The sequence below is a fragment of the Penaeus chinensis genome, chromosome 6 (assembly GCF_019202785.1).
Source record: "Penaeus chinensis breed Huanghai No. 1 chromosome 6, ASM1920278v2, whole genome shotgun sequence".
Taxonomy (NCBI): Eukaryota; Metazoa; Arthropoda; class Malacostraca; order Decapoda; family Penaeidae; genus Penaeus; species Penaeus chinensis.
In genome coordinates, this window is record NC_061824.1 from 26,809,068 (window position 1) to 26,824,067 (window position 15,000).

The 15,000-nt window shown below is 34.5% G+C and overlaps 1 protein-coding gene across 1 annotated transcript in view; it reads left to right on the plus strand.

Moving 5' to 3' along the window:
* The window catches only part of LOC125026418 (centromere-associated protein E-like), a 21,118-nt gene that overhangs the window by 261 nt on the left and 5,857 nt on the right, over window positions 1-15,000 (plus strand). Inside the window, exons 2-20 of the mRNA XM_047614860.1 lie at window positions 902-1,090; window positions 1,208-1,330; window positions 1,454-1,565; window positions 1,702-1,852; window positions 2,090-2,185; window positions 2,447-2,646; window positions 3,173-3,301; window positions 3,563-3,719; window positions 3,826-3,945; window positions 4,843-5,059; window positions 5,432-5,627; window positions 6,067-6,319; window positions 6,565-6,786; window positions 7,284-7,403; window positions 7,510-7,637; window positions 8,533-8,638; window positions 8,753-8,965; window positions 9,302-9,658; window positions 10,283-15,000. The exon at window positions 10,283-15,000 is cut by the window's right edge and continues 1,140 nt beyond it. Of these exons, the coding sequence (XP_047470816.1) occupies window positions 934-1,090; window positions 1,208-1,330; window positions 1,454-1,565; window positions 1,702-1,852; window positions 2,090-2,185; window positions 2,447-2,646; window positions 3,173-3,301; window positions 3,563-3,719; window positions 3,826-3,945; window positions 4,843-5,059; window positions 5,432-5,627; window positions 6,067-6,319; window positions 6,565-6,786; window positions 7,284-7,403; window positions 7,510-7,637; window positions 8,533-8,638; window positions 8,753-8,965; window positions 9,302-9,658; window positions 10,283-15,000 (7,775 nt within the window). The 5' untranslated portion in view covers window positions 902-933. The remainder of the gene's footprint in view (window positions 1-901; window positions 1,091-1,207; window positions 1,331-1,453; window positions 1,566-1,701; window positions 1,853-2,089; window positions 2,186-2,446; window positions 2,647-3,172; window positions 3,302-3,562; window positions 3,720-3,825; window positions 3,946-4,842; window positions 5,060-5,431; window positions 5,628-6,066; window positions 6,320-6,564; window positions 6,787-7,283; window positions 7,404-7,509; window positions 7,638-8,532; window positions 8,639-8,752; window positions 8,966-9,301; window positions 9,659-10,282) is intronic.

The following is a 15,000-nucleotide window of genomic DNA, read 5'->3' on the forward strand; positions in this document are numbered from 1 at the left end:
CTAATTAGCTTTTATATATCGATCGTGAAATTTGTTTTGAAGAGATGTTCGTGAACCATGAAAGACGACTGTGACTAGATTTGAGGTTAGTAATAGAAAAAAAAAAAGATGGGCCATATTTAAATTTGAATGTTATGATGTAAGAGGAATTTGAATAGTCTCATGTTTAGCGTAAATTGAAGACAGTTTTCTTGGTTTCTCTGCGTTATAGGTTGATAGTGATTTCCAGAGTTTATTCTGGTTAGTTAGATTTGAGGAATTTGTGTCAAGTGTCTTGATTATTTTCTGCTTTGATTTGAATTAATTGTCTTGGCATTGTCTGTGTAGAGATTCAAAGACATAAAAACAAATTCCCTAACGAAATGGTAAATCCTGAGGAATGGACTGAGATTTAGGAAAACTAGGGTAATATCCTTTGAAAACACACACAGCAATGATATAAGCAATAGAAAACAATTAGCAGAAATTGAAGGTAAGCCCACATTTACTCCTCACTGAAGCACCCACAGTGATACAAATTCTTGTCATAACCTCTGTGTTTTGGCTTTCCAGCAATTGGATCATAAACCTCCATCATGTATATTCTGGCTGGATAGAATTTGTAGATGACCTTGTTAAACCAGAAACTAGTCCAAGCTCAGTCTTGTCAAGCATATGTAGTAGAGGCTTGTTAGCTCTGCCTCTGGTGGATACAGTCCTTTAGAATAAGACTCATAAATTATAGTTTGTTTTAATGTAACAAGTATTTTTTATTCCCAAAAATCTTAATAGATATGGTAAGATAAATTCAAGCTTGAATAATGGAAAAGGTTTGCTCAGGAGGAAATATTTGTGTTGTCCTAAGGCAAGATTGTTGCAGCTGGACCAATAAGATTTACAAAATTTAAAAAAATCTTTTCAGGTATTGACTAAGATTGCGTTGTTGCAGTCACCATGTCAGACAACATTCTTGTGGCTGTGCGAGTGAGACCACTCATTACGAGAGAGGTGTCTGACTCATCAACCATCCAATGGCAGACGGGTACAGACGACACCCTCACCCAAATTGACCCATTAACACAAAAGCCTTTGTGTGTTCCATACAAATTTGGTAAGTTTTGATTTTGTGAGATATTGGTATTTAAACGTTTGTCTCCATATATAGTTTGTATATATAGCTTCACAGACTGGTAATAGATTTATAAGGGAAAGTATTTTCATGTTTCAGATCGAGTCTATAGCTCAGATTACAACAATGCAGACATATACTTTAAAGTGGCAGAGCCTATTGTGGAGTCAGCTCTGGCTGGCTTCAATGGAACCATTTTTGCTTATGGACAAACATCATCAGGTATGGAGTGTTTTTTTCTGGAAGTCTTTTGAAGAGTCTTAGAATATATATCCATGATACTGACTTATTTCTCAATCAGATTCAGATGACGTGACATGTGAATAACTATGTTTTCACTTATAGGAAAGACCTTCACCATGATGGGAAACCGTGACCTCCCCGGTATCATCCCAATGGCAATCCAAAACATTTTCAATTCAATTGAGAACACACCTGACCGGGAGTATTTGATCAGGTTTGTCTGGTGTCTTTTTAGAATTAAATAACAAATAAATTGCTTCTGATCGTGAACTTCCTGGAATAGTTATGTGATGTTTTTAGTATATGTAATATCATCAAAATCTTGAGAATGGTAATCATTATTTTTGCAGGGTCTCGTTCATGGAAATCTACAATGAGAACATCACAGATTTGCTTGCCTCACGTGAATCTCGTGGCAAAAGCTTGAGTGTACGAGAAGATATTTCAGGCAATGTATATGTTGCTGACTTAAAGGAAGAATGTGTAAACTGTGAAGAAAGTGTAAGTGCGAGGCCTTTTTTCCTTAGGACTTTTATTGTCATATTTGACCCTATTATTAGATTTTATTGTATAGCTGAATTTTGATAGTCTTTAGTGAAAAATTAATATGCCTTTTATATTATGGTAAATATTAGCAAATTATTGCAAGCCTCATTAGCCACTTATAAAATGAAGTTGGGCTGTCCTGTTTTATGATGTGTTCATGTATAATATGTTTATATAATCCATTTGTTACAGTTGTTAGCCTTGATGAGAAAAGGAGACAAGAATCGCCATGTTGGAAATACAAACATGAATGAACGTAGCTCAAGATCACACACCATATTCCGTATTGTAAGAAAATTGTTCATTTGTAAATTGTATTAAAGCACAGACTATTTTATGTATGATATTTGCAGATCTGCTTATAGAGTTGGGGAAGTTTTTCTTTTCCTGTTTTTAAAAATTATAAGGTTTAATTATATATGCAACATGAATTGTATTATACATAATTCATATTTAAGACATTTAGTACTTCATACATCTTGAAAGTAATAGAAAGATTCCAAACAGACTCCCCAATGACAATCAATCATGTGACTCTCCTTTCTACAGATTTTAGAGTCACGAGAACGCACTGAAGGTGATGGCAGTGATTCAGCTGTAGTTGTCTCTCAGCTAAATCTGGTTGATCTTGCTGGTTCAGAGAATGCATCCCAGACTGGCGCCACTGGGGAAAGGCTTAAAGAGGGAGGCTTTATCAACAGGTCCCTCTTCATGCTTGGACGGGTCATTTCACAATTGAGTGATGGAGAGTGAGTATTAGATCTTATTGTATTTTAGATTAGAGTAATAAGATAGTGGTCCAGATATATGTGAATATGTTCAGTGGTATAAGAGTGAAGGTTATATGTCAGATATTCTATCTGTAAGGGGTTGATTGTAGGTGAATTAGAGAGTGATAAATGTTTGTGTTAAGATTTTATGCAGAATTTTATCATGAGTGATATAAATCTATTGAAGACCAAAGGAGGAAGTAGGTTTTCTCTTTTAAACATCAACATTTTGCTATATGTGAGCATGTAATATATTTTTGTGTGTGTGTAAAAGAAATGGTCAAAAGTATGGATGCATTCATGGTATCTAAATATGGTGAAAAGTCACATCAATGTAAACATGTATATGTGTATATAGATGTGTTTTGTATGGGTATTGAAAGAGAAAAATTAGAATGAGGAGTTTTCCCTGCTAGTTAGGCCTTTTATATTGGTTATTTACTTTTGTGTATTTATATTTGTTTATATACACTAATTTTTTTCTCTCTCTCTTTTTACTATCCAGGCAGTATGTAAATTTCCGTGACTCTAAGCTGACACGAATTCTACAGCTGTCATTAGGAGGAAATGCCAAGACTGCTATTATATGCACAGTTACTCCAGCAGCTGTAGACCAAACACATTCTACTTTAAGGTAATGTGTACCATATCTGTCTGTCAATACCTGACATTCTTTGTAGTATAATATTGTTTTCAAATTAAGTCATTGCAGCTTTTACTCGGTTACTAAAAAATATTGATTTTGCTGTACATATATATTTGTACTCAGTTCACTATCAGTATCTCTTTGACTATTAATTAAGGTTAATTAATGACTTTTAGGATGTGTAGTGTTAAGAAATCAGAATAACCAACAGGAACATTCTAGATTTTGTATTTTTTTTACTTTCTTTAGGTTTGCATCAAGAGCCAAATCGATAAAAAATAAGCCTATTGTGAATGAAGTTTTGTCTGAGGCCGCTCTGCTGAAGAGATATGCAAAACAGATTAAGAAGTTAAAGGAGTCTCTTGAAAAAGAACGCAATACTGATAAAGCACAAGAAGTTGAACAGGTGAGAAAAATGCAGGATTAGAATTTAGCAGTTTTGTTGATGTAATATACTGTAAGATAGACACGTTTTATAAAAATTACTAAGAACTGGTTGTTCATGACACCAGGTGCGTGAGATGTTGGATGAGCAGTCCCGCAAGAATGAAGATCTTCAGGCCAAAGTGACAGAGCTAAAAACTATGTTAGTAGTATCTAGCCTCCCAAAGGAAACGGATAAGAAGATCATTGTAAGTATGAGAATTGGAGTTTTAACCCAAAACTGACAGGCATGGCATGTACATACCTACTGGGAGTTTACTTCATTAATTGTTTTTACACATAGATGGTTTTACTTATATTTAGTCACAAATGAGCCAGTTATGAATACTACCTGTTTACCCATTTCCTTGATTTTTAAAAATATTTTATGTTATCGTATATTTCTGTTACTAATGTTAATAACATAGAAATTGTGTCTATAATATATATAACACCATCAATGCTGATAGCATAGTTTTTCCTGCAAATTCAAGGAAAGGTGAAATCAGGTAAGGTCACAAGGTGTACTAATTGACTCTTTTGTGGCTAAGCACTTGCAGAGCCATCTTGGTACTGAGACATTTCACAAAAAATTGTAAAATGAGCACAGCATTTTCCTTGTGGCATTGGGTTAAAAGTGTGAATGAGACTGGTTTCAGGTTGCTAACTTGTTGATCTGATGTCAACTATTGGGAACATGTCAAGAATGTCTTGACAATTCAGATCTTGGCCAGAGTATGGGCATCATTGTGTTCTTCATTACTGTGAAAAAATATAACTATTTTTATTTTATTGTTTTGGATGATGAGAATAATGAGAAAAATGCTTAGATTACTCTCCTTATTACTCTGGCAGTTATCTTACTTGCAAATCATGGCATTACAAATATATTTTTTAATTATTACTAAATGCCTAGTATTTAATTGGCAGGTGCAGTGGTTTTCAGCTCTGTCTTGAATCATATATGGCAGTGTAGCCTGAATGACATCAGCCACTCAGAAGTGGACATCAAAAAAACAAAAACAAAAAACTGCAATGGTGACAATAAAAAGTCATATCAGTAAGTAGTAGCATTTTTAGACTGAATGTTGTATGATTAAATCAAGGACAAGAAGAAAAGGCTCCGCCGTGAGACATGGGCAGCCCCAGCAGCATCCAGAGCCATGAGGAGGAGTATGGCTCCACTGAGGATCGAGCCCCTGAATCTAGATCATGAATTTGTGCGGCCGGAATTGCCACCTTGGAAAGATTTGGGAACGCTTGCCGAAGAGTCTTCCAATTCTTCTCAAAGCCCGCCCCTCAACTGCTCATCTGCATCTGATGGTAAGTTTTGTTACAAAAGTATTGTAGTATAGTAAATGCTTGATAGTATTTAATAAATTAACATTTGTTTCTCAACTTTTTTTTATTTTTATCTAAAGCACCATGTCTTTAATTTGTATTTTATATTACTGTATTTGTATTCCTGAATACAAATACGGTAACTGGAAAATTATTTAGCCACGCATTCTAATACATATATTAAGAAAAAAATATTTGGATAAAATATCCTTGTATCCCACATGAAATTGTTACCTTTTGAAAAGAAATATGTAAAAATTTGAAAATAAAAGCAAATTTCCTTTTTGATAATTTAGTTACATAATCACAATTTAGTAAAAGATTTGGAGATACATATTTGTTTCTATATTCTAGGTTTTGGAAAAGATGACCATAGTTTCAGCATGGATATGGCTGAACAGTCAAAATTAGGAAAACTGGAGAACAGCTTCAATACCCCAGAAATTTTGGGTTCAAAGAGGAAGAGAAGAGTCCAGTTTGATTTCAATCTCCCACCAAGTTTCATTGATGCTGAGTGTCAGACTGAAGAGAGTTTGCTGCCAAAAATAAAGTGAGTTTGAGGAATCATTTATAAAAACAAGTGATCATTAATTTCTTTGTTCCCTGTCAAGTTAACTTCAAGGACAGAGAACACCACATTCTTTCTCATTAATTTTGCCAGTATTACATTGACATAATTTTGGAAGGATCAGAAATACACATTGAAAATATGTGGAAAATAGAACTGTGTACAAGAACAAGGTCAGGTTATATTATGCAAAGTAGAACTTTATTGGTCAATCAGGTTTGGAATTAGATCTTTTGAAATGTAATCACTTGCTTATGAGTTTAAGAAGGCACTTTGCAACTCAAGACAAATTATGAGGTGGTGAGCCATTCAGTTGTTACAATTTGAGCAACATGTAAGAATACATTATATCTCATATAATACAAGCATTTTATACAGAATTTTTTTTCTTGGTTTTATTTATAATAACTATATTTTCTAGCCTGCTGCGCTCTCCATATCCAAGTACGCCAAAGAAAGGTGCAGGTATCCCTCCTGGTTCACCAGGAACTCCAGCTCATGTATTGAGAGCAAGAAATACAGAACTGAAACTAAAGTTGGAGGAGCAGAACGAGTGGTTGCAGGAGTGGCAGGCAGAACTTAGTGAACTTCGAGACTTTCAAAAGGTGGAGCTGCAGTTGCTGGAAGAGAGTTTCCAGTTGAAAGTGGCTGATGGACCTATTGATAACACCAAAGTGAGAGATTTTGAATTTTCTTTGTAGGAGATCTTGGACCTTTGCTACACTTGCTTTTGTTGTCTTTTAATTTTTTGTTTTCATAGTTGTGATGTTATTCATCTAATATTGTAGGCTTCATTGAAAATAACAAATAGCGAGTTGAACTATATATTTTGCAATAAAAATAATTTATTGTGCCAATTATTTCTAATTTTATTAATATAAGACTTCTAAAAGTTTTTTATTACAAATTTATCCAACAGCTCGACTCTCAGGCTAAAGAAATATCTTCTCTAAAGCATTCTTTGAAAGACTCTGAAACTCTCTTACTGGATGCCAACCGAGCTTTGTGTCAGAAGAGCCAGGATTTGGCCAGTTTGCAAGAACAGTATCAGGAACTCATGGAGGAAAATGAAAGAAGATGTGGATATGAGACAGAACTCTTCAATTTGCAAGAGGAAAACATACTGTTGAAGAAATCATTGGTAAGGAATTGGCTTTTTATATATTAATGTATCTCAGTTATGATTGATTTAAAGGTAATATAACTTAAGGGGTAGTCTAAACCCTTGATTAAAAAGAAAAGAAAAGGGTGGGGGGGGAAGTGTTTGGTCTTTCAAGTTGAAATTTTCAAAATTTATGTTAGCACAAGAATGTGATGTGATTCTTTGGAATAGATTTTTTTTCTTTGTACTTCAAAGTCCGATGCCTTAAGGGTTCCATATCACTACTTATTTTTAAAGCTTCTTAACAAGCTTTTTGGTTTTATTTAATTGCAGTATTATTTTTCCCTTTTCTTTGGGTAAACCATTGTCTTCTTTTCAATATTTTGCTCTAGTAAGAAGTCTATCTTTGTAATATCTCCTTTTTTGTAATGTTTATTCTTGTTCTGGTGTTATGAAACTAAAGCTTTTCTTGTGCATTGTAAATCTAACTTTTATACCAGATTTCCTTTACATTTTTCACTTTTTGTCATTACCAGGAGGAAAAAGACAGAAGCATAAAACAGTTTAAGAATGAAAAGCAAGACTTTGACATGGTGATGGAGTTGGCACTGGAAAAGCAGAAAGGCAAAGAGAGTGATTTAAGGAGGAGTTTGGAGGTGAGTATTGTTTTCTGATAATAATTCAATCTGGGTAGAGAAAAATAAAATCAAAATTAAATGATATAGATAGGAGAGTTTTTAATATGGTTATTGATCTTTCTAGGCTGCTTGGGAAGAGCTAGCTAACCATGAAAGCACCACTGTGGATGTAGTTCGAAGAAGGAGTATGCATGTTTCTCAACTGGAGAAGGAACTAAATGAGCTTCGTGAGAATCAAGCAGAAATCCAAGAGTAAGTTTTGCAAGGATATTGCCATATCATGGCAAAATCTGTACTCATTCTGGATGAGGTCTAATCATATACATAGTCATTTGCGGGTGTGGTCAATGAGAAGACCCTATCCTAAAATATATATATATATATATATATATATATATATATATATATATTTATATATATTTATATATATATATTTATATATATATATTTATATATATATTTATATATATATATTTATATATATTTATATATGTATATTTATATATATATATATTTATATATATATATATATATATATATATATATATATATATTTATATATATATATATATATATATTTATATATATATTTATATTTATATATATATATTTATATATATATTTATATATATATATTTATATATATATATTTATATATATATATATATATATTTATATATATATATATATATTTATATATATATATTTATATATATACATTTATATATTTTTTTTTTTTTTTTTTTTTTTTTTTTTTTTTTTTTTTTTTTTTTTTTTTTTTATGATGATGATGATGATGATTACTTGATTCTCATTTTGTGCCTGCATGTAAGTATTGAATATCTGAATTACAGAAATTCAGAAAGGTGAGGACATTGCTTTATAACAAAATTTAAAGTGTCCTATTAAGCAACATCAGTACTTCGGTGAAACTTTATTTCATGGCTTGCTGTATTATTTTAACCAACTGAAATTTAGTTTAAATGGTCAGTAGTCAAACTGAAGAATAGGTTGCCAAGTTCAAAATTAATACTCACATTAAAGTTTAAGTAAATCCAGGAAAATTTTTGAATTAGTCTGTTTTCATTGGTCTTCATATACTTAGCCATATCCTGACTTCACCAATTGTTTTTGCCCTGGTTTCAAGGCTGAAATCAAGTAATGCTGAACTGAAACAACAACTGGAGGCATCACAGCAAGAGCAACAAGCCACTCAGCAATTGGCTGATGAACAGAACTTGAAGCTCCAAGAGGTAGAGACTTTGCTTTAGTGGTCAAGTGTTCTAGTGACATATTTACTTATAATGGTGATAAAACAGTTAAACAGTAAATAAAATGGAGAAACCTTCAAATCACCCTTTTCACAGATGATGATCTTGATGGATAAGCTAAGAGAACTAGATGAACAAGTCTCTCGCATTGAAACCTTGGAGAGTGAACTCCTGAGAGTGCAGTCGGAGCTAGAGAGTAAAGAACAGAAGAACCTGCATCTACAGGAGACTGCCAATGCACTCCAGATGCAGCTAGAAGAGCGAGAATCCCAGGGAACTGCCACAAGGATTCGTGAGCTGGAAGAAGAGGTAGTGAATCTAAATTGACTTTATATTAATATGCTTGTACTGTTTATTTTATTGGCAAAGAAAGTTTAATATAACCTAAAGCAAAATTAACTTATATATTATTCTTGCTGCTTTAGTGGAGGAATTCTTTTGGACATGTGCGAGATATTATTATTTACTGAAGTGCAAGAAAGTTCTTAATTCTTAAAGCATTTGTGGACTTCAGGAAAGTTAATTTCAAATGTGCTTTCTTATGAGCATCAAGTTCAGTGTTGTAGGTATAGTACTATTTTTCTGTAAATCATTTTTGCCTTTTTTATTCTAATATTTTTCTTTTATACCAAATCTAATTTACAGATTGAGAATTTGCGTGACAGTGCAGCTGCAAGTAATACAACCTGTAAGCCTCTGCAGCTACTTAATGCAACACAAGCAGAATGTACTACAGTGTCATCTGAAATCTCTCGAAAGTTATCTGAGACTCTACAGGTGTTAGAAGAATCCATAATGCTACCCTCAACTCCTAACAGAGGTTCTGTTAGCTCCATGGATGAACCTTTCTTCCAAATGCAAGACTTCATTATCATCAAACAGCAGCTGTTAGCTCTGCAGGAGTCACTTCTTGCACAAGAGCAGCAACAGCAAGTGCAACAACAGAAATTTGAAGATCATATAAAAGAGGATGCTTTACATAAACAACAGTATCATTCTCAGGTGAGAAGCTATTAGAGATTTAAGGTTTAGAGCACTGTTTCACAACCTTTTTTGGTTGCAACCCTAAATGTAGTCTTAACATGGACTAGTAACCATAAAATGTGTTAAGACGTTGTAATAAATCCTACCAGTTGTATATTAGCTATATTTATAGATGTTTATGAGCTTACATTATTTTATTTATAAAGGTTTATATTACCAACAATGAATTTTAGTAAATAGGAAATAGGAAATAAAAGAAGTAACAACAAAATACAAACTTTTACTTATTTGCTTGCTTGCTTGTTTCTTCTTTTTTTTTTTTTTTTTTTTTTTCCCTCTCTCTCTCTCTCTCTCTCTCTCTCTCTCTCTCTCTCTCTCTCTCTCTCTCTCTCTCTCTCTCTCTCTCTCTCTCTCTCTCTCTCTCTCTCTCTCTCTCTCTCTCTCTCTCTCTCTCTCTCTCTCTCTCTCTCTCTCTCTTCTTTTTTAATTAAGACTTTAAAGTGACCCTCAGAAAAACCCTCGCATCTCTTATCATGGTCTTTTTAGATTCAGAGATATTTTTAATTGATAGCCCTGCTTTTTAGGATTAAAAAAATATTAATTGCCATGTTGTAAGATTAATTGCATGCATTATTTTTTCAGATTATTGCTGAAATAGAATCACAGATCAATTCATGGAAAATGGCAGAGGCACTTTGTGCAGACTACATTGCCTATTCTCATGCTCCTTTCACCCATACCAGTTCCAAAGGTTATGCTCAGTCAGTACATACTCATGAATCTTATGATGATAATGTTGCACAAGAAATAGATAAAGCAGTTCAAGAAGTTAAAGAGCAGGTACAAGCAGAGTATGAGGCTAGATTAAAGGAAGAACGTGCTGAGTTTGAGGCTAGGTTGAAGAAAGAATCTAGAATAGGAAAGGACTCATTACAGGCTGCCACACTTAGTCTTGCTGATGAACTAAAGGACGCTGGCATGAACATGACTCTTTGCAATGAGACATTTGAAACCTCTATTCTCAACCTTGAAAATGATTCCTCACAGCTAGAAGTACAAAAACTCAAGCAACAATTAGACATGCTTAATAGAGAAAATAGTGCACTTTTGGATCAAGTAAAACAGCTATCAGAAATTCATGGTAAAAAAAGGGAAGTCCATAATTGTTCCAGTTCTCCACAGTCTCTAGCTGATGAATTACATCAAGTTGGGATGAATATGACTATGAATATTTGTGATGAGACCTTTGAAACCTCCATTTTGAATCTTGGGACTGACTCATCCATTCAGGAAATCAGTCAGCTGAAGCATCAGTTACAGCTGCTTGAACAAGAAAATATTAACCTCAGTGAGCAAGTAAAACAGCTAGAGCTTCAAAGGTCAGAGTCTCAGAAGGCAAAAGAGCAGGTAGAAATTGAACTGCAAGGTATTATGAAAGAAAAAGAGGTTTTAAAAGCCAGTTTGAAATCAAATGAAGAGGAACTTTCTGATAGCAGGATAATATCGGAGGAATGCCACAGTCTCCGCTGGCAGGTTAATTCTTTGAAACATGATAAATCTGATCTTGAAGCAGAGTTAAAACTAATGCAGGAGGAAAATGAAAATCTGGAACAAACAATAAATGACAGCATGAAGAAAGTAGAGGCGAATGAGGATAATATTTCAGAGAAAACAACAGATCCTCTTGAGGGAGAGCATATAGATAACAGTCAAGATCTCCATAAGGCTCAAGAACAGATGGAGTATCTTCAGAATGAAAATAAAAGACTAGAAGAGGAACTGAAGAAATACACAGCATCCACAGAAGCAGAAGCAGCAGTGGCAACACCTCAAATAGAAAGTGAAGAGCACATTGTAAATGAAAGCTGTAAAATGGATGATGCAGACAAATTGAGTGAAGATATGTTTGGTGATGAAGAACCAGAATATCAGAATGTTAAGGAGACCAGAAACACTATAGAAGAACTAAGAAAGAAATTAGAGGATAAGGCCACAGAGTTGGAAGAAGCTAGGAAAAAGATACTTTCCTTTGAGGAAGACTGTCAGTTGGATTCTGGGGAAATTATGAGCATCAAGGAATTAATTGCATCTAATCAAGAACTGAGGAAAGAATTACGAGAAAAGTCTGAAGAACTAGAAGAAACTGGTAAGAAAATAGAAGAACTTAAATCAACAGTTGTATGTGAGGAGTCTATAGATCATCTTAAAAGGGAGCTTACCATTTCCAAAGAGAAGATAGTTATTCTAGAATGCCAAGCAGAGAAGCAAGAATCAGATTTTGACAATAAGATTTCAGAAATTATAGCAGAAAAGGATAGTGAAATGGAAATGTTCATCACCAACTTTTCAGATAAAGAAGAGGCACTAGAGGAGAAACTGAAAGAACTTGAGTCAGCTAATTCCCATGTTGTGGAAATGAGGAAAACACTAGCAAGTAAAGAACTAGAGGTTCAGAATCTTGTTGCTGAATGTAATACACTCAAGACTACAGTTAGTGACCTAGAGAAGCAGCTGTTAGAAGAGCAAAATAAATCTGATGAAATGACAAGTAAATATCAGATCATGGAGAAAGAGAATTCAGACAGTTCTATAGAAACAGAAAACAGAATTCAAGAACTTAAGAACATTATTGCTAGTCATGAAACTGCTCTTACAGACAAAGCTGAACAACTAGAAGAGATGAAGAAATCTATGGAACATCAGAAGGAACTTCTGGTTACAGCAGAAGCAGAAAAGCAAGAAATCAGAGAGATAAGTGAAAGGAACATGCTTCAAGAATTACATAATGCTTCCATTAAGACTGAGACTGAGAAGACTCTTGACAGAGTTGACCATTCTATTTTAGGTGACAAACTTGATGAACTGAAGCAGCTAAAAGAAGAGTACATCATGAAGGTCAAAGAACATAAACAACTGCAGGATAGCATGGAAAACCTTAGGATTATTCTCTCAAAGAAGGAGGAGGCATTGGAGACCTTAAACACTGAACATGAACTGGAGGTTTCCTCTTACATTGAAAATCTAAATAACAGGGATGAGAAGATACAGGAGCTTGAAACTGTAATCGCTCAACACAATGAGGAGCGCACAAACATGGTAATGGCACTTGATGCTAAAGATCACAAAGTTCAGCGCCTCACCTCAGAGCTGGAAGAGAGCCATCAAAGCCTACAAAATAAGGAAAGGGAATTCCAGCTTTACCTAGATTCAGCTGAATCAGATATGTCCAGTCAAGTGAAAGAACTTCAAGCAGAGGTTGAACATTTAAATAAACTCCATAACGAAGTGTGTGAGGACAGGAAGAATATGGCAGAAGCCATCAAAACTAAAGAGGACATTGTAGAGACTTTGCGGTCTGAGCAACATACTTTGAAAAATGATTTGGAAACTTTAACTGAAAATTTGATGGTAACTAGAGAGAAGCTGGGGGCTTATGAAGATAAGGTAAATGAGAAGAACAACATCATATCAAAGCTGGAATCTGAACAGGAAAAACTCCAGAATGATATTCTGAGTCTCAAATCTCAAGAAGAAAATTCTAAAGGGGAAGAAGTGGAGAAGTTGGTAGGAATTATTGAGAAGTATGAAAATGAAATATCAGAAAAAGAAGAGCATCTGTGCAATATTTCCAAAGAGGTAGAGGGCAAGGACTCTCATATCTGTAATATTGAGAAAGAGATTCTGAGCCTGCAGAAGAGCAATGAAGATATGGCAGAGGAATTGAAAGAGTTCAAGGAAGTCAAAGAAAGATACAGCCAGCTGGAAAAGGAAGTGGCAGAGCATAAAAGAGATTCACTCACTGAGGCAGATGGCCTTCAACAGAAAGTTCTGGTTTTGGAAAATAGCCTTTCTGAGCTAAAGATAGATTATAAGCACAAGGTTGAGAAATTGGAAGAAGAAATATCCTGTCATCTCTTTGAAAAAGAAAACCTGTACAAGAAGCTTTCGGAATCTGAAGTTAAGTTGGATGAAATTAATGCTGAACTGAATGATGTGCATGAAAAATTGGCACAGGCAACAAAAGCATCAGATGAGAAGACTGAACTTTTAGATCTGGCAAAGTGCACTGAGGATCAGTTGAACAGCAAGATAGAGAATTTGGAGGAAGACCTAGAAAGCTTCAGCAGCTGTTTAACTTCAAAGGAGGAAGAATTAGGAAAACAAAAGGCAGCCATCTGTCTTTTAGAAGAAGAAAAACTGAAGCTTGAAGAAGAAATCACAGACTTACGTGCTCAAGGGAAGGCACTGGATGACCAGTTGGAGTCAAATAATACACAGATTGAAGAGTTGGTGAGGATAATTGAGAAATATGAGACAGAAACCTCAGAAAAGGATATGCAACTGCAAAAATATGAGACAGATAGATCAGAGAAAGAAGAACAGTTGCAAAATTTGGTAACAGAAATTGATTGCAAAGAGTCAAGTATCAGGGAAGCTGAGAAAACAATACTGTCTCTTCATGAAAAGAATCAGGAGATGCTTGATAAGCTACGAGAATTGGAAGGACTAAGAGATAAATATTGCAAACTTGAGAGAGAACTGCAAGAGCAAAGTAACATGAAAAGTTTAGAAGATTTACCTGAGAAACTGAGGAACACTGAGAAAAACCTTGCAATCCTTCAGGCTGAATATGAAGAAGAGATTAGGGGATATAAAAGAGAAATTACTGAATATATGTCACAACATGAAGAAGTTGTTCAAAAACTTTCACAGACTGAAGATGAACTGCAGAACTTCAAGGAACAGATTCAGATATTGAAGAAGGAATTATTAGAGAAAGAAAATGCACTGGAGGTAAAAGAAAAGGAATGTGCAAAACTTGATTCAGAACATGCAGATGCATTTATACAACTAAGAAGGACGGAAACTGAAGTAAAAAGATTAAAAGAAGAAATTAACTTGTACAGAACTGAACAAGAAGAGAAGGGAGACCAAGGACACAATGCTCAGCATGAACTCTCCATGAAGTTGATGAAGACTGAGGAAGACCTGCAGCACTGTAAAGAACAGCTTCATAGCCTTCAGAGGGAACTGCAAAAGAAGGAAGAGTCATTAAAAGAAAAGGAGCATGAGTGCACAAGACTTGACATTGAAATGGATGATATTGTGCAGCACTTTAAGAAGGAAGGACAGACGAAGGCAGACATGATCTCGGACATGACCAAGGAATTAACAAAGGTGCAAACTGAACTGAATGAAACAAAGCAGAAATTCACAGATTCCATAATGATTTGCAAACAGACAGCAAACAGTGATGGTGATGCTACAGTAGGAGGAATTGATGAGTTACAGAGTCAAATTACAGATCTGAAGGAAGAACTGAAGTCCAAGGAAGAGGAATGTGTTCGTTTAAATGCAGA